The sequence below is a fragment of the Amblyraja radiata genome, chromosome 19 (assembly GCF_010909765.2).
Source record: "Amblyraja radiata isolate CabotCenter1 chromosome 19, sAmbRad1.1.pri, whole genome shotgun sequence".
In the NCBI taxonomy this organism is placed as follows: Eukaryota; Metazoa; Chordata; class Chondrichthyes; order Rajiformes; family Rajidae; genus Amblyraja; species Amblyraja radiata.
In genome coordinates this window covers 7,395,658-7,422,662 of record NC_045974.1, presented here as the reverse complement: position 1 = coordinate 7,422,662, position 27,005 = coordinate 7,395,658, and the positions used below count along the sequence as shown (strand labels likewise).

Here is a 27,005-nt window from a genome sequence, read left to right as displayed (position 1 = left end):
ACATTATGGGAATCAGAGGGTAGGAACAGACATAAATATTACTGAAATATTACTGAATGATGCAGCAAGCTCATCCACATGGTCTACTGCTGCAACCAGAGGCTGATCTGGTTATATAGGCTGAACGCCTATATTTCCTCAGACAGCTCAAAAAGTTCAGAGTCGATAAACACCTCCTGGTCCGTTTCTATCAATCAATCATTGAAAGCATCATCACCTCCTCAATCACAGTCTGGTACGGTAACACCGATAGTCACTCACTACACAGAATACAACGCATTGTCTCCAAGGCCTCCAGGATCATCAACTCCCCCCTCCCCTCAATCCATTCCAATTATCTCCAACGTACCTCAAAACGGGCAAAAAAGATCATCTCGGACCACTCCCATCCAGCAAATCACCTTTTTCAGTCTCTCCCTTCGGGGAGGCGCCTCAGGTCACTTGCTACTAAAACCACCCGCTTTAAAAACAGTTTCTTCCCCTCAGCAATAAGAACTCTCAATTCCGTCCAATAATCAGACAATAATATGACTTTTGATGTATACAGTGTCTTGTCTATGGTCTTTGTTTGTTCTTTTGCACTATGTATTGTTGGTGAGATTTGTGATTTGGTATGGATGCACTTTATTACGGTGATCTGTGTTATTAGTGGTATGTAACAAAAGCAGTGTACCATCATGTACCGAACCCAAATACCACCAACCCTGGTTGCGTGGCAATTAAAGATTCTATTCTATTCTATTCTAAATCTACTATGAAACTAATGAAATTTAGGCTTCAGGGCCCCTAATCTCAGACCTCGTTGCTGGTTCCGAAGGGGCCCTCATATCAGTTTAAGCTTCTGGGCACCAAAGATGTAGATCCGCCACTGACTGCAACTATTAATTAGTTTGGAGCGGAAATCAAGAGATTGCACAAGATCTTTTGGAATTAAGCTGGAAGGGGCATGAGTGTTCACGTTGGCGTGAAAAGCAGGACAGCAAGTAGGCATAGCCATGAATCTAATGAAAGAAAGTTTTTTAAAGGCGAAAATAAAGTCAAAATATTGAATGTAAAACTTAAAAAGATTGGAGATAAAAGATCGCTTTTGCACTCGACATTATAAGAAGGATTATGGTTTAAAAAAAACAGGTTCAATGGGAATCCGATTAATATGAAGTAACAACATTAGAACTAGACAAAGGATGACTTCAATGATGTTTCTACAAAATGGGCTGGGATAGAACAGAGAAAAGCAAGTTTAAAAGGACATATGCAAAACAAATATTGAAAAGTTAGAACCGAAAATCTATTTAAAAAAATAAATTGTGACATTATAACTTAAAGTACCAGAGATCGTGATTAAGGTCATGTTTGATCTCCTCGGTCTCAACTCCAATTTCACATCCAATACCCATAACCCATGATTTTCCATGATCAAAGAAATCTCTTTTGGCCTTGAACACACAATGATTCAGCATTCAATGTTCTCTGGGCCACCAAATTTCAAACATTCTCACCTTCTAAAATAAAAGCCGCTTCTCACTGTTTTATAGGCAATCTATTATCCCTGGATAAATTTATTGCTTCCATATTATCCGTACCGCTATAACCCCTCGCAACCCCCCCCCCCCCCCACCACAAAGGAGGTATCTTCACATATTTACCCAGTTAAGTCTCCTATCATTCCTTTTTATGTTCAGCTGCAGGTGGATTGTCATGTCTCTCAGACTACATAACTACTTTTAGAGCAAAACCCATTCAGACTTGGTTTGTTATGCTCAAAACAGGAAATTATCGTATTGTAGTCAAACTTAACAATGGCAATGCTGAATAATCCCATTTTCCCACAGTACCAAAACTAAATAATTGGTCCGCTGGTTGAGTTCACTGTTTATTGGTGTGAGAAACTATCTTGAATGCATTTGTCAGAACTACTTTTGCTAATTTGATTTACCGAAGTAGCTAAGAATTAAGAACCCATGACTACTGGACTTTGGTAAATATCTTCTTCACTCAAGCCACTGATAGATACGGCACCAGTGATTTCCTAGGATGATTATTTCTAATCTACACCTAAATATTTAATTTTCTACACCAAACATAATTTCTCACTCCAGTCTTTTGCCTTACTTTATCAGTGCTACCACCTCGTTTAATCGATCCTTCATTTCGACCATCCCAATGGCACAGCTCCTTCAGAAACAATTTAATGAGCAAGAGTCACAGAAATTAAAGGCAAACTTTTTCACACTACTCTTTCAGCCATGTTTACTTCCTCAATCTGCTTATCCTATGTCACCATGCAAGCAACTGGAGAAAACCCCAGAGACTACAACCAAACAGTATCCTGCTGTAATTGTGTTCTAAACAGAACCTATCGTCCATTTTATCAGCCACAAATCTCCAAATCTATCGCACTGCCTAAGATTCTTCCACTTCTACTTGCATCACAATTTCTTCTCAAACTCCCTTCTCTCAAATCACTTTTTTTCCCCCATTGAAGGTATTATCAGCTTCAGGGGTAGGATGTTACCAAGTGATGAAAAAATGACGATCTGCTTCCAAACTCTGGATGCTGGCGACTTCAAGGGGAACCTGCAAATGGTAATACTCCCCATACAACTGCAGCCCTTACCTTTCTTGGTGATGGACGTAGTGCATTCGGGAGGTACAGTTGAAGTAGCTTTGGTTGGTCACTGCCATGCCAATGAAAGTTTTATTCACACATCAACAAAAATTTTTTATATTTAATGGGAATAATGAAACATGGTCTTCAAATCAACTAGAAATTTCAGTAAAATAAGAAACTATGAAACCACCGGCAAACCCAAGCAAAAAAATAATTAACTGCCATCAGGCTATTTGTTAGAGGTGGGAGGCGTGGAAGGAAAGGAGAAACATTTGCATGGCTTTATCACAACATTCTTTTCAAATGACCTTCCTAAAACATTATTTACTTTTTTAGACTTCATTTTTGATATTCTTGACCAAATAGCAATAAATTCACGTAACCACAGTTGAATTATCCCACAACAGGTACACGTTTTCTTTAAATTATTTAATTGTGAATGTGTATTTTTATCCTTTAATACACAAATTAAATTCTCCATTTCAGGACTTGTTAGAAATGAAAAAGATTTAAGTTTGTTGGACTTAAATTTTCATTTACAACTTAGTTTCTCCTCAAACAGGCAGGAAATAAACTCGTCATACACAATAGCTAAATCATATTAGCTTTTAATTAAGAGAAAATCAAGGAAAGTCGATTGATAGTGCTCAGTAGTCACATGTACTTCCATAATTTTCTAATTAAATTGTAATTACCAAATATGCAGTGCATTTAGCATAATGGTTTTTATCACCGACACTAAGAAACACTTTGCACTATGTTTCTCCATATTGCCGCTGTCAAGGGTTAGACTCAGAAATATGTAGCTTCAGCAGGTTTATACAACATGCTGGAAATTATTACTTACAAAGCTAGTGGCCGACACAAAAGTTGGTGAAGACAGTTCTGAATACATCACTTGAAAAGATTTTCCGGTATCTTTTAACTTTGGAATTAAAATCAAGTAGAAGCAGCAGAGATTAAGCAAAAGACGAGTTTAAAACTACATAAAATGCCAAAATCACTCAAGTTCTACTACGGTGTTTCCTAATTCTACATTCAGTAGTAAACTAATGTAGCATGGTGATGCTGATCTATGGAAAATTGGCTAGCTGTAACAAAAGAGTATTAACCATGTTAAAATTGGCCACACATCTGAGCAAATAAAAGCTTCTACAGTTGCAATTTCAGTTGCTTCCAGTGACCCCTGCTGGAAAATGAACACATGGACATCAATTAGAAAAGTTTCAGACTTGACCATTGCGTATGCTCTTGACAAGTCCTACATAAGATCCACATGAACGAAGGACAGTCATACCAGTCAGTTGGCCACAGTTATATAATTAAGAATTGGGCCCATGGAAATAGACAAGGAAAAGCAGTTACCCAACTTTTGCCTTTTAACTTTGGAATTAAAACCCACCTTTTGCCAAGATATCTCTTGACATATTTATAAAAAGCATCAGAAAAAACATTACACTATTTTAATTTGAAAATAATTTTGAGTCGGCTAAAGCCAATTATTACCAACACATTAAACACTCACGTTGTTTAAACATACACTTTTTTTTTCTTCTTTTTAAAAAAAAATAGTATTGTGGTTTTTTTTAAATGTTTCACACAAGATAAAAATGAAACACTCATTCTACTGCTGGCCAGGTGTACATGAGGCAACAGAATAAAGCTAATATGTTCTGCAAGAACGGTTGCAGCAGGCTTTCAGAAATTAGTAAACATGTACAGTATTTAATTGAAGATAAAATCTAATATTTATAAAATAATAAGGACTATGTCCTTAAATATGTCCTAAAATCCAGTGTAACACACATTATGTTTTAGTTGAACAAACACTCGCATTTAACAGGCCACAAAGAATAAATGTTCTAAACAGTCAAGTTATACCATGAAGTATTAGTTCATTAAATCATATTAAACCATTATATGCAAACCAAGAGTTTCCTCATCAACACCTGGTCATTGAATGAATTCACATCATGAATTATTTTAAATCCATTAGTTTGCTAAGTATTAAATCGGTGACTACACTGATTTATGGACAAGGCAGAAATGTATAAACATGCAGATTTTATCAAGAAATACTTCAGCGCCACCCACAATGTCTTGTTTTGGTATGAGTAACAAATAACCATTGTTTACATTTCACCAAAAAAGTGAGAAATTATGAATCATAACTATGATGACTTAGTCAACTATTCTCTGCTCTTTGTTAACTTCTTCATTTTGTAGTCCCTTAACTTAAATCCGTTCAATTTTACACATCACTGATTTATTATTTAGGCTAATTGTTTATGCAGAGAGTCTAAGAAATGTTGTGGACCTTTAAAAAAAAAACTAAAATCTAAAACGCGAATCAAAATTTCAACACACTCATCATGAATTTTAAATTAAATTTATCGTTCATATCCAGATCACAGTCACAATACCTTTTGAAAGAACATTCTCTAGAATTTGGCTAACCGTACGATAACCAAATTTATTTCAAGTAGCCAATTAAAGCAAAATATTAAACAGATATTAAGTGTTAAATTAATTTCCATTAAATTTACAAAATAAAAAATTCAGCGAAATCTCTGGCAGAGGAATGCATGAAAATATGTATTTAATACATCCAAGCACGAGTGGCCAAAAAGGGCAGAATTATATTCAGTGTTGAATCAGAAGTTGAAGGAATCATGATACAATTCTTTACTGGAACTTTAGTGTGAAGAATATCCTCCAGACACAAGTACTGGAAGATGATTAGCACTTTTATCAAAAGTAGTTTTTAAGTACACAAGTGTATAATAATCCTATTATTTTATTGCGACAAAGTTATTACCTCCAATTACCACTGCAAGTACTTGGTCAAATAATTCAACACTTTCCACCTTGACGAAAGTTTGAGGATTTGATGAATATAAGAGAAACAACAGAGCTTTTGATACCTTATTCTAACCACAGGGTGAAAATTGCTGAGTGATCAAAAACAAAAATACCTTCCTTCACCATTGGGGAGGGAGACATTTTTTGGCAAATTCAAACAGCTGATTTGACACACATAGTGATTATAACCAGTGGTCTGCACCCCCTCCTTCCTGGCCCCCACTTCCACAAAATACCAAAGCGATCAAAATGGTAATGTTCAGCAGAAATGAATCTCTCCCTTCCCCCTCCCACTACACACTGCGAAGCCTTCTTTGCATAGTTTTCTCCATGTTAGGAAAACACACAACACCCCTTACTTACAAAATGGAAGCTTCCACTAAGAAATTGAATGTACCGTCAAAATAAATAAATAAGTATGATTAGATCTACAGGGCTTCATTTCTACCGACTCACCACCCCCCTCCCACCCCCACTGAAAAGTCGTACTTGATATCAGCAATTATTAAACTGACAGGCACTATTGCCTATGATCCGTATATAGTACGCGTTGATTTCTAATGACATTAAAGATGCAGCGTTAACTTGGTGCTACTTGCTGCATTCCAAAAGATACAAAATCAATGGAGTTTCGGAAAAACTCAATGTCGATTTAAAAGCTTCTAAAGTACTTAATTCTCATTAAGTTTACGTTTTTTACACAATACCGGAGATTTTTTTTAAATCTTTTTTTTTCCAAATATACTGAAAGCAGCCGAGAAGTTTAGTGCTGAACTGAACCACAGCAAGCTGTGCATTCAATGGCATCTGTTCGTGGTGCTGAAATTTTTTTTCTCTATTGTAATAATCAAGGTTCTCCGCTAGAAGCCAAGCTCCATCAACTACTCCAAGTACACAAAGTCGGCCTTCGCGAATACCAATATTCACGCACTACGGTATTTTTAAATCCCTCCCAAAATAAATCACTCCCGAGCAATGTATCTCTCGTTAAATCACGGATTTGGGGGGGGGGGGGGGGGGGGGGGGGAAAGTGAGGTTGGCCCCGAATTCATCGTTTGCACGTCAATGAGAACAAGGCGACACCAAGTAAGAGCACAACAATTCAAAATCTGATTATTTTAGCGTTGCAACAAGAATGTGTTAAGTAACTCGGCGTTGGAAATCGGTAGGAGTAAACAATGTTCAATAGAGTTGCCAGATTTCCCTTCTCTTTCCAGACTTGGAAAATATGTCGACCTATCCAAAATGGACGCCTCAGAATTTGCCAACTTAAACACACGCCACAACTTAAACTTCATCTAGAAGCAAACTCGGCTCAGCATACAAAACAACATTTTAACTTTCGCCGTTATTCTTTGCACACGTAGCTTTCGCCATTCGATCGTTTTACCGTAAAAGATAGCACATTCATTGTTAACAACCCCCCCCCCCCCCCCCCCCGCCGCCCCATCTATCCTCCCTTCCCCCACTCGTACTTTGAGTGAAAGTCATTGCAAACGTTAAATCTCTAAACACACACTCTAACAAGCGGAGTACTAAACCGATTTCTTACTTGTTTCTCACTAAGAGATGTTATTCGGGATTGTCTTTCGTGCAGCTGTTTCTTAAGTTCTCCGTTCTGGAAAAATGCAATTCATTTTTAACGTTGGCGTGTTATTTTTGTAAACAAGCCAGAAGAATATATTGGTCTGTTTTAGTACACTAAAAATCGTCTTAGTTACTTAGTATTACAAACACAGCACAGTTATGCTGACTACCAAATGAGATCTACACTGATAAAGTTTCTGGTCGGCTTCACGAGCACATCGTATGAGAATTAAAGGATTTTTATATTTTACCTGTGGATCTTGCTTCATCTGTGCAACTAGTTTCTAATGGGAGGGGGGGAATGAGAAGGTTTATAGTTTGGGGTTTTTTTTTAAAATATGGATAAGGTCAAAGAGCAATACAAGTTGTCATGATTGGGAGGAACAAAGAGGGACGCAAACACTGAGTCAGTTCGAGCATCTCATAAATATTCAAGTCTCGTACTAATCTCAACACACACACACACACACAACCCAAGCGCAATATTACTCAAATCCTTGTTGCTCTCAACTCGGCTGCCAGCAGAACACAAAAAAAAACTCGCCCCAAAGTTAAAAATTTTGCATGCAAACAAGATCTGGAGGTAGTTGTTGCCATTGCCTTGACCCTCAGATCTACAGAAATGTACAGCTTTTTGGTTTGACACTCTCTCTCCCTCACACACACACACACACACATATATATATATATATAAAGGCTATTTAAAAAAGAAAAAGGTTTTTGTTTTACCTGGTGACACTGGATTTCTACTTTCAGTGCCTCTTGAAGGCTTTGCATCTCCATGGCCGCACTTCAAAAGCACTTTTCCAAACACTTTTGAATCCAAACGAAATGAAGTTAGTTGTTTGTGTGTGCGTGTGTGCGTGAAGAGGGCAAGGAGCGCGCCTGCAATGACTACAAAACTAAAATCAGACGATGTTATACCAGAAGAATAAACGGTGGAGGCCGGTGATAAACAACCGAGAGGACAAGTGTAGACAGTCTGCAGAGCAAGTTCTCGCCTCTCTTTGCTAGTGGGGACTCAGGACTCATCACTCACTTTACGCCATTTTTTTAAACAAAACTCTGTGTCGGAGAAAGAGGGAGGGAGGGGATGGGATGGGGGGAATGTGTGAGGGAGGGAGAGAGATGGAGATGAGGAGCCCGGCAGGCTGAAGGCTCGGCTCGGCTCGGACTCAGTGCGGCTCTCTCTCTCTCCTCCCCCCTCCCTTTGCTCCGGCACCGAGCCTCCCTCCCTCCCGCCGGCCCGCTCGGCCGCCCCCCCCCCCAGCGGCTGTCCGTTAGCGGCGCGATCCGCCGGGGACTACATTCAGCGCGCGCCTGGATCCAGCACCAGGCGGTGCCGCGGCCGCCGATGCCAATGCCCGGATGCAGCAATGGAACCCCTGCCAGGGGACGGCGCTCACTGCGCACGCGCGTTGCCTGCACCCTACACCAGCTGCACACAATGTTACAACTAACTTTACACCCTGCTTCTGTCACACAGCTCTCCACCTCTCTCTCTCCTCTTCTTTCTGTATCTTATTCCTTCTCTTATTCCTTCTCTCATTCCTTCTCGCTCTCTCCCCTTCTCTTCTCACTCCTCCTCCTTTCTCTCTCTCCTTCTCTCTCAACTCCTATCTTCTCGCTCTCTCTCCCTCTCTTCATTTCCCCCACTCTTTTTCTCTTCCTTTCTTGTGCGTTTTCTTTAAAACTTTGATTTAAAATATGGTTGTTGCACTTTTAAAAATAATTAATTAAAAAAATATTTGCCAGCAGCTCTCTCCCTCTATATATAATTGCCAGCAGCTGTATTATATATATTTATATAAAAACTGCTATATATATATACAACTGTTGACAATTATTTTATGCTTATATGTATATATATATAATTGCCAGCTGCTCTGCTATATATATATATATAGCAGATATATATATATATGAGATATATATATATGATATATATATGATATATATATATATATATATGATATACATTATATATATATATATGATATATATATATGATATATATATGATATATATATGATATATATATATGATATATATATATGATATATATATGAATATATATATATGATATATATATGATATATATATATGATATATATATATGATATATATATATGATATATATATATGATATATATATATATATGATATATATGAGATATATATATGATATATATATATATATATATGATATATATATATATATATGATATATATATATATGATATATATATATGATATATATATATATATATGATATATATATATATATATATATATATATATGATATATATATATGATATATATATATATATATGATATATATATATGATATGATTGTTCAAGCGCTTTTGATTGCAACATGCGCCTTAATTTAGTTCAACAAAGAAACTGACAAGTTATATCAGCTGTTGCCAATTTTAAAGAAAAATTAAATTATTATTAACCAATTATTTACACACAACGCTGTTGCAATGGATTAGTTTTATGTCCCCTGGTGAATAAAGCTTCGAAAAAATTAAAAAAGGCAATAACCAAATTTTAATTAAAAGTTTCAGAGAAATATATATACTTTCTCTGAAACTTTTATTTAAAATTAAATTTTAAAAATATATATATAAATGTATAAAGACTTTTTGCCACAAACTATCTATAGATAAAAGTATTTAATATATATATATAAAAGTATTTAATGCTGTAAATCTTTCATGGGGTAATTGTACTTTGATTTCAGATATGTCCAAGTTTTAAGCAGCAGGTTCAGTGTGCAGGCGACGTGACTAGTTCGGAGAGGTGCTGTTTGTCAGCCTCACTTTTTCATTCATTCATTCTCTCACTCTTCTAGATTGACCTACAGAATTTCTGTTGTACAATGGTGGAGATTTTGTTTTCTCTCCAGCGGACTGGAGAGGAGGGAGGGAATGAATGGACTTGCCTTTTTAAGAGTTGCAAAATGGGAGAAACGAACTGAGGTTTTTTTTTTTAACCGGATTTATTACGTAATCTATTTTTACTCATTTAAATTTATAGTGCAGAACTGGAGAATTTGCATAAAGACAACTTAATTAACACTTGAGTATTTTAATCTCGTCCTACGCTTGATCGGCAGGTCGGCTGCTCAATCAGACTCCGCCAGCGTCCTCTGAAGGCAGGGGGACTGCTCTTTCGACTGATTGAATGGCTGGTGTGCGCAAGCGCTTGTCTTTCTAATTGCATTGTTACGCACCCATTTTTATCACAAAATAAAAAGGGAAATAAAGGCTTTAAGTTGCAGTGTTTCAACGCTTAGTTTTTGCAGGCAGTTATTTCATTTCTTCTCAGGGCTTTGTGATTTTTTTTGTTTTTTAGTCTCCTCCCAGACGGTCGTTCAAGTTTGATTCATTAGTTGTAGCTTAACGAAGAGGTAGGTTGCAGTTAGAGAACAAAAAAATAATTAGGATGACTGAGAGTGAATGGGGGGCTGAGCAAGGGCAGCGCTGGCGGCCAATCGCAAGTTGCGCCGCATCCAGGCAGCGTTCTGGAATGGACAGTGTAGGAAGAAACTGCAGATGCTGGATTACGCCGAGGATAGACACATAACGCTGGAGTAACTCAACGGGGACAGGCGGCATCTCTGGAGAGAAGGGAATGGGTGACATTTCGGGCCAAGAGACCCTTCTCCAGAAGTCTGAGGAGACCCGAAATGTCACCCACTCCTCCTGAAATGGTGTTGTGTGAGGTCACTGCGCCAATCAGCTAGGAGCGAAGGCGGGACTTGGCGTTAAGTAAAGTACGGAGTTGCGAGAAAGAGAAATTATGTAGGGAAGCAATTGCTTTTTTTTCCAGCTCTCTCTTTTATTCGATGGAAACGAGCCAAACCATTACAAAAGACAGTCGAAAGAAGGGTCTCGACCCGAAACGTCACACATTCCTTCTCTCCAGAGATGCTGCCTGACCCGTTGAGTTACTCCAGAAATGTTGTGCCTATCTTCGGTGTAAACCGGCATCTGCTGTTCCTTCCTACGCATAGGGAAAAAGAATGATTTCCCTGGCGAAAAGAAACTTGCATCCCCCCTCCTCCCTGAACTGCTAATTGAAGACTGAGCATTTCCGATGAGGGAGAAAGCACAACATTTCACTTTTCAGCACGAATAAATCTTGCTCTCTTCCAACATCTTTCCGGTTTGATGAAAGTGCTGGCGTGTTAGCAACCCAACTACGGTGCAACAGCTCAATTCGGAAACCCACGTAGTCTTGCACAAGTGGGGAAAAAAATGCTGTTAGAATTCGCAACAGGGATGATTCCTTCAGTCGAACGAGTGGTTTTGACGTAACTGCCATTATGAAAATTGTCTGCATTTTTGGTAGTTACTCGATCTGTAAATCTAGAGCCTATTAATGTTGAGAGGGCGTATACAACACGAATATAGATTTCGAATCCATGTTCAGTCTGTTAAATGACGTGTTAATTACCTTAAAAGTAACGTGCCGCAGCCCTCTTTGTTAAAATGCTAAAACATTTTGATTTAATTTTAAAGGTTTGTGGCATTATTCATGGGACATGGAAATGAATATGATTCCATCTCCCATCCCCCACCTAACCTTGGATCGACAGTGTTTCTGTTCTTATTCAGTTACTGTTACTTTTCATTGTACGGTTAGATGGCGAAACTCCGGTGCTCGTCGCTTTTACGCCCATCTTACTTTTACCTTTGAACTCCATCGACTTGCAGCACATTGAACGGCAAAGTCAATATTGCAGGCTTTTTTTTTATTGTCTCTTTTTGGTTGCGTAAGTAAACGCCATTACATGTTCATGAAGGGTAGTATCAAATCTAACTTGAAGGGAGAACGACCTCCCATCCCCCTCTCCAAAAGGGCTTTGTGGTAAACCCCAGAACTAGATACAAATATCTCAATTTACACTCAAAATAGGATTTCTAACTTAAAAGGTGACTGTATATATTTTAGTACTCCACGACACTCAAAAGGCTTGCAGTATTTTAATATTCAGTTTGCATTTCGTCAGTTTATTCTGATTGATCATCAGGAGAATATTGAAGATGTGAATGGATTTGCAACATTTTCATCCCCAGCGAAACTGGGCAGACAAAATATATACTTTTCCGCACTTTTACTGGTCTAAAAATCTTCTCATTTGTTTGTAAACTCTGATGCTCCCTGTTAATATTGAAATTCACAAGTTGAGAATAAATACCAAATCTTTCTGCAGATAAAAAAACTAATTAGGACCACATTTAGAATTTTTATTTTCTCAAAATAGCACCTGAACATCTGGTTAAAATTATAAAAGGCTATTGTTCCACGAATATGGCATTTTTTTAAAGTTCATAAACTATGGAAATCACACTTTGTTATGGTGTGGAAAAAAATCTTCAAGCGCTATTCAGCCATAGCATAGAGTTGACAAACAAATAATAAGAACTTATATTTAAAAAGTGCAAGTGCTGCAACAAGGTTGATTGGAAGATCGAGAATTTCATCCTTGGCATATGAGAGTTCCATTCAAGAGTGTGATAACTGCAGGGGAAAAGATGTTCTGTAATCTGGTGGTACGTGCTTTCAAGCTTTTGTACCTTCTGTCTGACGGAGAAGAGAAAATAACACGGGTGTGAGTAGTCCTTGCTATGCGGCTGCTTTCCCCAGGCAGCGTGAAGTATACCTGATGTAGTTGGGGTGGGGGCTGGAGGCTGCTATGCCTAATGGACTAGGCTGTGTTCACAACTCTCTGCAAATTGTTGTGGTCCTGGGCTGAGCAGTTGCCATACCAAGCTGAGATGCATCCAGCGGCACAGCAGTAAAGTTGCTGCCTTACTGCGACAGAGACCTAGGTTCGATCCTGACTACGGGTGCTGTCTGTACAGAGTTTGTACGTCCTCCCAGTGACCATGTGGGCTTTCTCCAGGTGCTCCGGTTTCATCCCACATCCCAAAGACATGTAGGTTTGTAGGTTGTGAAACAAACTGAAGAAGGGTTTCGGCCCGAAATGTCACCCATTTCCTTCGCTCCATAGAAACCCGCTGAGTTTCTCCAGCATTTTTGTGTACCCAGGTTTGTAGGTTGATTGGCCTCTGTAAATTGTCCCAAAGGTGTAGGATAGGATCAGTGTACAGGTGGATGATCGTTAGTCGGCATGGGTTCGGTGGGCCAAAGGTCATGTTTCCACACTAAACTAAAGTAAACTAAGAAAGGACGTATCTGTGGAAATTGATAAGTGCCATTACAGACATGCTGAATCTCCTTGGGTTCTGTGGCAATGGAGGCTGGAGTGGCCATTTGGCTTCTTTTGTGTGTCATTAATTATGGCATGTGTCTTTAAATGTTAGACTGCCCATTATTATGTGGGTGGGATTTATTAAGTATTCTAGGGCGTGTTTGGAGCTAGGTTTCTTGCGCAGAAGTTTAGTTTTTAGTTTAGGTTTGGGACTTGCATGAGGAAGGCATACCCTTTGACCATGCGAAGCGTAACGGAGACACGAGAAGTTTTCTAACCTTTAAAGCGATATGCTGGAGTTCGATGAAGATTATAGTGTACAAGTCGGAAGAAGGTTGGGTGTACCTTATTATTTTACATCAACAATAAAGAATCTATTAATCAAAAGACTGTGTTATGAAGATTTATCTGTGAAGATGCTCTGAAGGTCTCTGACGGAAAGCTCACATGCGTATTATGACATTCTCCTTAATCATGTAGTCCACTTAGTGGCTAGAGGGAGTAATCTCTTGAACGATATAAAAATCTGCCGCTACATTAAGTCAAAGGATACCTCTGACAGGGGTGAAGTCCAGTCTTAGAGAGTGGGACAGAAGATTTGGCTAAGATCTCGAAAGAGGTTTTGGCCAGAAGAACGGTTCCAGCCAAGGAACTGAAGACAATAGATCTCGGCCATATCGACTATTATTTCTTTGAATTTTGAAGCTGCAAAGCTTTAATTTTAAACGGCTTCTGTAAGAAGAGCCAGAACGCTAGCCACTAGCTTGAAAGATAGCCAGAAAGAGACATCTAGCCAGTCTGACCTTGGTTTGTTTTGAAGTAAAGGTAAGACACACATTCCTTGTGAACTAACATCACCAATATGCCCATGGGTGTTCAAGATGGGATGTGGTCTGGATATCCAGTTTGTTATTGTTCTGAGAAAATAGTTTTCAAAATAGCCACTCAATGTTTACGCAAAGTTGGAGCAGAATTCAGAGAAGACTTTGTTCGATCAATTTAAAGACTTGCCAATCTGCCAAGACCTGTTTAAAATCATGTATCGAGAAGATGAAGAAGAAGCCATGCCAGAGGAACCACAAGGTGGCAAAGTCAAGCTCTGTCAAGGACAAGCTGCCTACCTGAAAGAAACTAAGAAGGAGGAATACTCGATATGGGAACAAGTTAACGAGTCAATTGAAAGCTACATTAAGAAGAAACAGATAATACACAAGCTGCGTACCTGAAAGAAACTGAGGAGGAGAGAAACAAGTTGTGGAAGAAGATATGGAGGCTATTTGATGGTTTGAAGAAGCTAATGGTATCGGATGATAATGTGAACAATGTGGAAAGTAGGTTAGGACAGATATGCGACTTCTACAAAGAGCTCGGAGAAAAGCAGAGCCAACTGTTGGAATCTGAGCTATCTCAGGAAGAACGTGAAAGACACACTCAGTGGTGGGAGCCAATGGTGGATGTATTCAATGGTTACAAGGATTGGGCAGAGGAGTGGTTATCTGAAATTATACCACAACGTACGTGCTCAACAGCTGGAGGTGCGATGCAACAAGGTGCTGGAATGGAAGATGAAATTACACCACGAGATAGTATCTCGACAGTATCTACATGTAGACCAGGACATTCAATTCAATTCAATTCAATTCAATTCAACTTTATTGTCATTGCACAGATACAAGTATGGATACAACGAAATGCAGTTTAGCGTCTGTTCGTAGTAATAGTGCAATATAGAAATAAAAATACAGAATAAGCAACAATGTGGACGGAGAGACTGGAGAAATCTATCGGCAGGACTCCGAGTTCAGCAATGTGATAGTGTTGTTGAAGAAGCTGTTCCTCATCCTACTTGTATGAGACCTGAGGCTCCTGTACCGCCTCCCTGATGGGAGGAGGGCAAACAGTCCATGGTTAGGGTGGGAGGGGTCCTTGATGATCTTCCCGGCCCATCTCAGACACCGTTTTCGGTGGAGGGCATCCATGGCAGGGAGCGGGGCACCCTAAATCTGGTTCTACAGCCATTTCGGTATCAAGGGTTTCTGCTCGGTTGGGAATTGAAGCTGATCTAGCCGCTCTGTCAATAGAAGCGGATGCCCTGAAGAAGAAACATGAGATTGAGCGAGAAGAAGAGCAGATGAAAAAAAGATGCGACAAAAAGAAAAGATGAGACGACAAGAAGAAGAGATGAGACGACAAGAAGAGGAGCTGAGGTGACAAAAGGAACAACTGGACCTAGACACAAAGATGGCGGTGGCCAAATCAAAGAAGGAGATATTGGAATGTGAGGGTTCAAGATGCAGCTCTAGATCTCGAAGACGATGAGCTCTGGACCAAGAGGAAAAACTGCACCAATTGAGTCAGCAGTTGGATCAATTCCACAATCGAGGTCCACCGGATTTCATGGCTTTGAAAACCCATTGGAACAGAGTAAGATGGGTAAAACTTCATCTCAGCTAATGAGTGCTAGATCGAAACAAACTGCTAATGGAGTGTCAGTAGGGACAAACCAATAGCGGACCACGCTTTTCCGAGGCCTGGTGCACAGGCTCGAGCAAGCCAGTTCGAGCCAGGGAGGCCTGTCTATCGTTCATTGGAGCCAAGCCAAGATTTTCAGGGTGGATTATTGGCATTGGCAAATAGGCAAGCTGAATTCAACCAGATCATAGCTCGACAAAATACCTCTCTCACTCTACCAGCATCAGAAATTCCTACATATGATGGAAATCCTTTGCGGTATGAAGCTTTCGTAAGGGCATTAGAAGAAGTATTAGAAACAAAAATAACGGATGAAAAAGGAGCGCTTACGATTTCTGGTGAAGTACACAAGTGGAAGTGTTCAGATACTTGTAGAAAGTTGTCAAAATGAGCCTGACAGCCAAGGCTATAAAAGGGCGAGAAGGTTACTTAAAGAACGTTATGGTAATGAACAGAGAATTGCTGACGCACACATGGAGAATGTCCATGCTTGGAAAGAAATCAAGCCAGAAGATGGGGAGGCACTGAGTAAATATGCAATATTTCTGAGAGGTTGTTGCAGCTCCATGAAAAATCTCGGCCACATGAAGGAAATGAATCTTGCAAGTAATACTCGAGTCATCATTAGCAAGTTGCCCAGAAGACTGAGAGAAAGGTGGGGATATAAAGCAGGCAAAATAATGGATGAGAGGAAGTAGCCAGGTTACCAGACCTGGTGAAATTCTTAGAAAGGGAAGTACGGTATATGTTAGAGCCACACCACGGGACTATTCAAGATCGTAAACTAATTGCAACTAACAAAGGTTCTACCTTTACCAAAACTGAAGAAAGATCAGAATCTATGAGAAGTAGTTTTGCTACCACAACCATACCTGTAGAAACAACAGATGGAATGAAAGGAAATGTATCTACTAGCAAGCAATTAGTATTTTGTTTGTTATGTGATGAAGTTGGTCACACCGAAGATTTAAGATGAAAGAATATGAAGAAAAGATGGATTTCTTGAAAGAGAAGGGAAAATGTTTTGGATGTTTGAAAAAAGGACATATGGTGAGAGACTGTAAGAGGCCTATAATTTGTTATAGGTGCAGGCGATATCATCCTGAAGCACTTCACACTGAAGAAGAGCTTCCAGAGCATTAGGAAGAGGAAGAACCGGATCAAATAGATGATGAACTATCAGAGCAAATAGAAGAGGAGGAACCAGAGCAAACGGAACAGAAAAAGAAGCCAACTACTAGTGGAGCTCTCACCTCGCCTCAAGTAACTGCTCATATTGGGGCCGGGGTTGGAGTTTGTATTTTTTCTATCTTACCAGTACAGGTGAGGAATAGTAAGATGAATATAGTGTTGCAAACATATGCTTTTTTGGATCAGGGAAGTTCGACTACCTTTTGCACAGAAAACCTGACGAGAAGGCTGAACATCACAGGAGAAGAGACTAAGATTCGATTGCGTACCATGAATAAAGATAAAGAGAGCAGGAGTCATTACATTACGAGTATTGAGATATCCAGTCTGGATGAAGATCATTTTATACCAATATCAGAGGTGTTTACACATGGAACCATGCCTGTTAGTCATCAAAATATACCAAGACATGAAGACTTGAAACAGTGGCCTTACCTGAAGGATGTCAAGATATCTGAAATAAATTCTAGTGTTGATCTACTTATCGGAACGAATGTTTTGAAAGCATTCTATACAGATTATTAGGAGCCAAGATGATGGACCGTATGCTACAAAAACCCGACTTGGATGGGTTATCTATGGCTCCTTGAGAAGAAATAACGAAAACAGGAATCAGAAGAACTATCCTACCATTGCTGTTAATCAAATATGTACTGATAAATTAGAATAGCCGGTGATGAAGCAATATCAGCATGACTTCAATGAAAGTACCAATAAAAAATCTGAAGAGATGTCGAATGAAGAGTTGAAGTTCATGGATATTATGAACTACTCAGTAAAGATTGACGGACACTATTGTCTGGAATTACCTTTCAAACAAGAAAGTGTTAATCTGCCGAATAATCGTCGTATGGCAGAACAACGTACCCAGAATTTGAAACGTAAGTTTGGCGAGAATACTAAATTTCATGAAGTAATAATCTCTTTGAAGAATAATAACTACGTGGATGGTTGCTTAAATTCCATGTCTACCGAGCAGGAAGCAATTCAACCAGTAGAACATCTGACTTCCTTTTGCATTAAGGGAGGATTTACGCTTTCCAAGTGGATCAGCAACAATCGTGTTGTATTGGAAAGCATTCCACCAGATGATAGAGCCAAAGAAACCAGACAGTTGGATTTGGACAGAGACAATCAGCCAATGGAAAGAGCATTGGGAGTTACTAATGTTGCACAATTGAAATATGTTAACACAAAAGAAAATCCTGCGGATGAAGTTTCCAGAGAACTGACAGTGAACCGTTTCTTAAGTGAACTAAAATCTCTCTGTAAGCCAGACAGAGAATGGCCAAAGCTTGAGCTGAGATTTGAAATCTCTGCTAATGATCCGGAAATTAAATCAAACCCAACGGTGAACTTTATTGCTAGAAATCCTGTTATTCTTGTGAAGGATTTTCACACTTCAACATTGTTGTTACAACACATCCATGAGTTGATCGGACATGGAGGAAGACATTTCATGCTATCAAAGCTTTGAACTGTTATGTTTTGGACTATATACTGGGTATCATGCCGGATTTTAAGGGTTTGGTGCGCACGGACGACTTTAGACTAAAACCAGTGCTTTAATAAGATTAAAAATCAAGTTATGCTTGCTTCTAGAAGGCGAAAGTGAAGATGGAAGAGTCGATGAAGAATTCTGATTGCGGATATATAGTGCATGCTATTTTCCTCGTTAGTATAGTGGTTAGTATCCCCACCTGTCACGCGGGAGACCAGGGTTCAATTCCCCGACGGGGAGCCACGAGGTTCAATTTCCCGACTTTTTGCTTTTGATATAAGTTAAGCCTTCATGGCTACTTTTTGATGTTTATTAATAATTGTCTCGTTATATACTCGGAGCAATTAGGGGCCGGTATGTAGTGGCCATTTGGCTTATTTTGTGTGTCATTAATTATGGCATGTGTCTTTAAATTTTAAACTGCCCGTTATTATGTGGGTGGGATTTATTACGTATTCTAGGGCGTGTTTGGAGCTAGGTTTCTTGCGCAGAAGCTTAGTTTTTAGTTTAGTTTTGGGGCTTGCATGAGGAAGGCATACCCTTTGACCATGCAAAGAGTAACGGAGACGCGAGGAGTTTTCTAACCTTGAAAGCGATATGCTGGAGTTCGATGGAGATTATAGTGTACAAGTCAAAAGAAGGTTGGATGTACTTTATTGTTTTACATCAACAATAAAGAATCTATTAATCAAAAGACTGTTATGCAGATTCATCTGTGAAGAAGCTCTGAAGGTCTCTGACGGAAAGCTCACATGCGTATTGCGACATTCTCCTTAATCATGTAGTCCACTTAGTGGCTAAAGGGAGTAATCTCTTGAACGATATAAAAATCTGTCGCTACATAAGCATTGGTGTGCTTTCTCGGCCATAGGATCAATATGGTTTGGTGCTATTTACACCTCAGAGCCTGAAGACCTTGAACATCTCCACTTCAGCGCCATTGATGCAGGGTCTCTTGCTGCCTCCTGAATTCAATGAGAAATCCCTTAATTTTGCTGACATTGAGAGAGAGGCTGTTATCTTGACACCATGCTAATACGCTCTCTATGCCCTTCCCAAACTCAATTTCATCGGTGTTTGATATCTTGCAAACTTGTAAATGGGGTTAGTCCAGAATTTGGCCCTACAGTCATGAATGTACGGGGAGTATAGTAGAGGCTGAGAATGCTGTGTCAGGATATTGGTGATGAGAATTATCATTGGTAATGAGAATTGGTGACTATCATTTTTTTTAATTTCCCTTCCTTACAGATTGCAATGGGTGGGTAAGGAAGTTAAGGATCCAGTTGCAGAAGGGATGACAAGTCCCAGGTAACCTTGATATCGAGATGTTCGAGAGATGAGTGTTGGACCAGGGAGATGGCATCTATTGTGACAGTAGGCAAATTGCAGTGGATCAAGTCCGCCTGGGAGGCTGGTGTGCATAACCATCTCTCAAAGGACTTTGGGATGGTGGATGTTAGAGCCACCAGTTGGTAATCATTAGGGTACGTTGCCATGTTTTTTGTTGGCACTGAGATGATGGTGGTCTTCGTAAATCAGGTGGGAATGTCCGATTTGGGTAGGGAGAGGTTAAAGATGTCCACAAATACTCTGCCAGCTGTTCTGTACAGGTTCAGAAAAGACGGCCAGAACCCCATCCCAGCGAGTCACTTTTCGCAAGTTCATTCCCAGCAAGGTCGATCTGACATTTGCATTAGCGACAGTGCGTACAGGTGCACCCGAGGCTGGCTGGGCAAGGATGTCATGCCACTGACCTTCTGTTCAAAGTGAGCATAGAATGGTACTTGGATAGGAAAGGTTTAGAGTGGTATGGGCCAAATGCGGACGTGGGACTAGCAGAGATGGGGAATTTTGGTCAGCATGGACGAGTTGGGCCAAAGGGCCTATTTCCGTGATGTATGACACCATGCATTGAGGACGAATTTGTTGTTACCAGCAACTCTGTCTCACTTCACTTTGAAGGCCATCATATCATGCAAGGCTTGCCACATTCAACAGGTGTCTTCTTAGTCAGTCTCGGACTCGAGCTTGATTTGGAATTGCCTCCTGACCCCCTTGATGGTTTTGCAGAGGTCGTACCTAGTTTTCCTGTACATCGGGATCACCAACTTGAGCACTCTGGACGATGCCTTGACTGGAGAGTGGATCTCACGGTTCATCCATGGTTTCCAGTTGAGGAATATCTGGATTGACTTCTTTGGCACACAGTCCTCTTCATACCTCCTGATGAAGTATGTGAAGAAAGTATCTTCTATTTCTGGCTAATCCTTTCCTTAAATTATTGTGTTCAGGTGAGAGAAATGCATCACACATAGGCATCTGATATCAGTCACGTTTTCAATTTCAATAGAGCAGCACATTGTATACTTCATTGAAATTTGAGGCTCGATGAATATTAAAAAATATATTTCTGGCCTGTTTTCAAACTCATTGACATTTGAAATATAATGGAATATTTTAAGCGATTCATATCCTTTCTGATGATCTTTAACTGTTCAAACCACTTAAGCATCTGTTAATATTTTGGCTTTGTTCCGGCCATATTAATAATACCAGGTTTAAATACTGGGTATTTATACGTGTATTGCAATACCTACATACAAATTGTTTTACAAGCAACAACAAAGCTAAAAGAAATAAATCAAACTCTAGGAATGTAATATTACCAGTTAATGCATTGTTACCATTAATGGAATATTCCCAGTTGCCAATATTTACCTGTTAGTGATTATATTTAAAACTATTTTTCATATTGAAAGGTGTTCTAGAGATTAGAGGCATTAACCAGTAATTACAGTTAATCATTACTCAAAATGTTTTATGTCCCAATTAACAATCACAATGTAGCCCTGGTCCATGAGAAAGAAAAGCAATATCTTCCATTGTTACAACCCTTTTCACAATCGCAGTATATCTCTGAGATCCTTACAACTCTGCACCTTACAGAAACAAACAGTACTGGCAGTACTCAACTGGATAGTCACCATCTGGGTGGCACCGTGGTGCAGCGGTAGAGTTGCTGCCATACAGCGCCAGAGACCCGGGTTCTATCCTGACCATGGGTGCTGTCTGTAAGGAGAACCCCCCGTGACATGCGTGGGTTTTTTTCGGGAGCTCTGGTTTCCTCCCACGCGCCAAAGACGTCCAGGTTTATCGTTTAATTGGCTAGGTAAAATTGTAAATTGTCCCTAGTGTGTAGGATAGTGTTAGTGTGTGAGGATAGACACAAAATGCTGGAGTAACTAAGTGGGACAGGCAGCATCTCTGGAGCGAGGGAATGGGTGACATTTCGGATCGAGACCCTTCTTCAGACCAGAAACGTCACATATTCCTTCTCCCCAAAGATGCTGCCTGTCCCGCTGAGTTACTCCAGCATTTTGTGTCTACCTTCGATTTAAACCAGCATTTGCAGTTCTTTCCTACACATAGTGCGTGATGATTGCTGGTCTGCACAGTCTTGGTGAGCCGATGGGTCTGTTTCCGCGCTGTATCTCTAACCTTAAATTTATACAGAAATGCTGATTAAATGTTACGGGTCAATTGTCTTTCATCAAAACAAGCTTTTAGATATAGACAAAAATGCTGGAGAAACTCAGCGGGTGAGGCAGCATCTATGGAGCGAAGGAAATAGGCGACGTTTCGGGCCGAAACCCTTCTTCAGACTGATGTGCGGGTGGGGGGGGGGGAGGGGGAGGGGGGGCGTGAGGAAGAATGGATGAGGTGGAGCCAGAGGGCTGAGGGAGAGCTGAGAAGGGGAGGAGAAAGTAAGGACTACCTGAAATTAGAGAAGTCAATGTTCATTCTGCTGGGGGTGTAAACTGCCCAAGCGAAATATGAGGTGCTGCTCCTCCAATTTACAGTGGTCCTCACTCTGGCCATGGAGGAGGCCCAGGACAGAAAGGTCGGATTCGGAATGGGAGGGGGAGTTGAAGTGCTGAGCCACCGAGAGATCAGGCTGGTTATTGCGAACCGAGCGGAGGTGTTCGGCCACCTCGTCCTTTCTTCCTCCCCCCCCCCCCACCTCACATCAGTCTGAAGAAGGGTCTCGACCCGAAATGTTGCCTATTTCCTTCGTTCCATAGATGCTGCCTCACCCGCTGAGTTTCTCCAGCATTTCTGTCTACCTTCGATTTTCCAGCATCTGCAGTTCCTTCTCAAACGCTTTTAGATATGTTGACTGTGGTATGAATATTAACCAGGTGACTGAGAAGAATGCCTCTGTTCTTCAAATAGTGCTCTGGGATCTTTTGCATACACCTTACAGAATTGGTATTGTCTTATCTTAACATTTCACCGAAAAGGCAACGCCTCTGACAGTGTGCTTTCTCAGCATTGCAGTGATAAATCAGCCTAGAATAATGGCCATTCTCTCAAAGACCTTCTCCTTTCCAAGCTGTCCGAAATCATCCTGTGGGTTCGGCACAGGCGTGGCCCGAGTGGATCACTTGTCCGAGTGCAAACGTCACACAATCTGCGATGGCCTTGTATTCCACATTTAACTGTGACATGCATCGCCAATTCCTCATGACAGCAAGAAGCATAATGTTGTAAACATCCAGGTCTGGTCCCATCCAGTCCCACAGAGACAAGTACAACTCAACCTGCTTACAAAACAGCACCTCATATTCCACTTGGGCAGCTTACAACCCAGTGGTATGAATATTGATTTCTCTAACTCCAAGTAACCCTTGCTTTCCCTCTCTCTCTGTCCCTCGCCCACCCGAGTTCTTGGACTAGTTTCACTGTCCTTCTGATTAATTTTACTGATTGGGTGTCTCGTCACCTTCCCCTCAGCTAACAATGTACTATTCTACATTTCCTTATCATCGTCTGCTTTTCACACCTTACCCTTTCATATCTCTAGACTGCCTCTCCCCTGACTCACAGGCTGCCTGTCCTGCTGAGTTACTCCAGCATTTTGTGTCTATCGTCAGTGTATAACCAGCATCTACAGTTCCTTCCTACACACAGCCTGTAACTGGTTGCTTCAGTTCCTCCAGGGCCAGTTGGTGATCTCGACTCTACTGCTTGCTATTGTCTCGAACTTCTGAGATAAAGGACAGGAAGTTCGGGAAGGCTGTGCTTTCTGTGACCTTTCCATCATACAGCAGGATTCTCAATGAATCTAGCTGAGTGGATGTTACAGAGTCATACTCTTCCTAGAGAATGTGGATCACTGAGCTCCCTCTATGTTTTTTTGGAAGAAGTAATATCATCTTGTTGATTAGCCAGAATTACTGTATGTGTTCTGTGCATTACATCAGCAACAAAGACTCAGCCAGCAGTCACCTCTTTGACCAACGATTGTTCAACTACCTCCGTGCAGCAGAATATCTAGGTTGGATGAGCAGGATTTCAACAACCCCCTCCCCACCCCCCGCCCCCCCGCCCTTCCAACCAAATGCTTCATGCGACCACCATTGTGATCATTGTCTATGGTTGCATAAGCATACTCCTGCAAAAACAGCACATCAGCCTTCATCTTGAAGAAATACTATAAGATTATGTGCATGTTGATTGATGCCATTTTTTGCACCCATATTTTGTACAATAAAGATTGAAAGTCACAATACTGACAGTTTAAGAATAAGGAGTAAGCCATTTAGAACGGAGACGAGGAAACACTTTTTCTCACAGAGAGTGGTGAGTCTGTGGAATTCTCTGCCTCAGAGGGCGGTGGAGGCAAGTTCTCTGGATGCTTTCAAGAGAGAGCTAGATAGGGCTCTTAAAAATACCGGAGTCAGGGGATATGAGGAGAAGGCAGGAACGGGGTACTGATTGGGGATGATCAGCCATGATCACATTGAATGGCGGTGCTGGCTCGAAGGGCCAAATGGCCTGCTCCTGCACCTATTGTCTATTATCTATTGTCAATTAGTTGCTCTAAGCCACCAGGCCCAAGGCTTGCAGAAACTTTAGCTCTCGTTCCAGGCTGAGGTATAAGTTCTGATCTCCCTTTGATGAAGCTGGAGGTACTGCTGAGGAAAAGACCAACGTGGTTCATTATCTTTGGCTCCCCCAACAGTTTCTGGTCATTGGTAGTTCCTAGTGCTGGGCTGCATTGAGTACAGCATTGCTCCTGGTCTCCCGGAGATGGGGTGCATTGGGTAACATGCTGTTCCCTGGAGCATTGGACTGATTACTTACCTAGCGGATTCTTGGCTGTGACTTCTTTTCATCCTCCTTTCCATCCCTCGCATTGTGACACTTTCTCTGCCTATGCCATCAACTTGCTGCTGAATCTTCATCCTCAAATGAGAACACGCTGACATGTATCTGAGAGACCTGTCACTGTTTCCTCGCTCATTTTGCTGTTGTTTGAAGTTAATTAGCATTTGGAAGCATTTTCTTCCTTTTCACCACTTGCCATGCAAGATATATATTTTATTTCAAATATATACTTTATTCATAATATATAACACACAGTAAATCAATCCGTACATGTCCTCCTCTACATTCATTGCACGATTAATTCAATACATTCTCTTACAATGTGTCAATGCCATTCACGTTTCTTCCTTAAGGTGAGGTGTTTAAGAGACTATTACACAGATCCCAGCCCTTCAATGTACAGTGGCTGCAAGACCCAAGACTGGTGCTTTTCCACATGGCCTTTGGGGTGGCTGCACTAAGCTTCTGCATATATTCCTACATCTTGGAATGGGCCAGTCGATAACATTCACAGATGTACAACTATCTCCACACAGTGGAAGACCAACCAATTTTGAGCAGACCAAAGTATGTCCTTCATCAAGATGCTGATGTTTGAGATTCAATTTAATTAAAAAATAAAGTAAAATAAACTTTATTCATAATAAAGAAATGCATATGACAATAAACTCGACTTGAAAATTTTTAGTTTTAGTTTTAAAGATACAGTTTCGGTCCATGAGTCAGTGCTGACCAACGATCACCCACCCGTACACTAGTTCGATGTTATCCCAGTTTTGCATCCTACACATTAGGGGCAATTAACAGAAGCCAATTAACCTACAAACCTGCACGTCTTTGGGGTGTGGGAGAAAACAAAAGATCTGGAAAATACCCATGCGGTCACAGGGAGACCATTCAAAAGTCGTACAGACAGCACCCATCGTCAGGGTCGACTACCCGTGTCTCTGACATTGTATGGCAGCAACCCTACCGCTGCGCCACTGTGCCGCCCCAAACTATTTTTCTTCAGATTATCTATTCCTATGGGATAACCCACCTCTGTCGAAACATCTTCTCTTGGTTTGTGGCTGTATATCCGACTTGTAAACTGTTCGAGCTACAAAAAGGCATCAGGATTGGAATCTTGCCGTAACCTGTGGAGAACCAGCAAAATGAAATCACACGATGGGCTAGTGACCAATATCTTGCAGCTCCCTTGATTATTTTCTCCATGCCTGCTATTCTAGTCTATTCTCCCAATTTCTCCATTCCACACATTCTGATGATATTTTCCTTCCATGTCAGTACTTCCAAATATTATTCTTCTTCCAAAAACCCAGGAATTCCAGTCCATTGTAGTCCTCGGGTCCATTCTATTTTCTGCTCTCTTGATTTTTTACCACCAATCATTTCACTGCACTTTATGTGTAGTGACGAATTAGACTTGACTTGACATGACTTGACTTTAAAATTTAACTGATTCCATTAAGGTTCACCTTTCACTGTTTTGTTCAGTAAATGACCATCCACTATTTCCATCAGTTCTGGTTTGGTTCTATCACCAAACATATCTTTCCTTCCCCTCCACCATCAGAAAGGCTTCCTTTCTTATCACAATACTCTCGTTCAATTTTCAATGATTCAATTATACTTTATTGTCACCTGTACATAGGTGCAGTGAAATGCTTTGTTTTGCACGCAACCCGGTAAAACCATATAGTAGACCTCACCAAGAGAGTTGTGAGTCTGTGGAATTCTCTGCCTCAGAGGGCGGTGGAGGCCAGTTCTCTGGATACTTTCAAGAGAGATAGGGCTCTTAAAGATAGCGGAGTCAGGGGATATGGGGAGAAGGCAGGAATGGGTTACTGATTGTGGATGATCAGCCATGATCACGTTGAATGGCGGTGCTGGCTCGAAGGGCCGAATAGCCTACTCCTGCGCCTATTGTCTATTGTCTAAGGCAGTATACAAGTGTCACTATGTTTTGCCATTGATAAAGTTCCACACTCAGTTCAAAACAATCAGTCTGTTTCCAATATTTTCTAGGCAAGTGGATAGCTACTCTCTGACCTCCTCCGCCCATACTGTGCTAACTCACTTTCCAAGTGAAAGGGCAAGTTATTTGCACTAATTTTAATTGAACACATTTTCTTCACTATTCACTGCACTATCCATCGTATCAGGAAGAGTACACATGGAAGGGTTCATCGGTTTATATATCACCCCTGTTCAACCATCAGCCAGAGCATCCATTCACCTTTCCTTTGAATTCTCTGTCTCACTCCCATCTCTGACTTTGGCCTCCAGCATCTTGAAATAAAATGTAATGTGAACTCTCTAGGCACCATAATTTAGCTATTGACATATTCAGCACTGTGGACCCAGCCCTGAGTTC

The 27,005-nt window shown here is 40.6% G+C and overlaps 1 protein-coding gene and 1 non-coding gene across 10 annotated transcripts in view; one reads left to right on the top strand and one right to left on the bottom strand.

Annotated features, from left to right (window-relative positions):
* phf21b (PHD finger protein 21B) overlaps positions 1-25,792 on the bottom strand; it is a 79,042-nt gene extending 53,250 nt beyond the window's left edge. For 2 of the 9 annotated variants that reach the window (XM_033037584.1, XM_033037585.1), the window contains exons 1-2: positions 7,790-8,256; positions 7,312-7,344 (exon numbers count right to left, since the gene is read on the bottom strand). In XM_033037584.1, coding sequence (XP_032893475.1) covers positions 7,312-7,344; positions 7,790-7,843 — 87 coding nt within the window. In that variant the 5' untranslated portion in view covers positions 7,844-8,256. Of the gene's footprint in view, positions 1-7,025; positions 7,092-7,311; positions 7,345-7,789; positions 8,257-25,667 lie in introns of those variants that run through there. The other 7 variants (XM_033037582.1, XM_033037583.1, XM_033037586.1 and 4 more) reach the window with 5 other exon arrangements.
* trnad-guc lies at positions 18,623-18,694 on the top strand. The gene has a single exon. It is a non-coding gene; the product is annotated as a tRNA-Asp (tRNA).
* Positions 25,793-27,005: the final 1,213 nt, after the last annotated feature.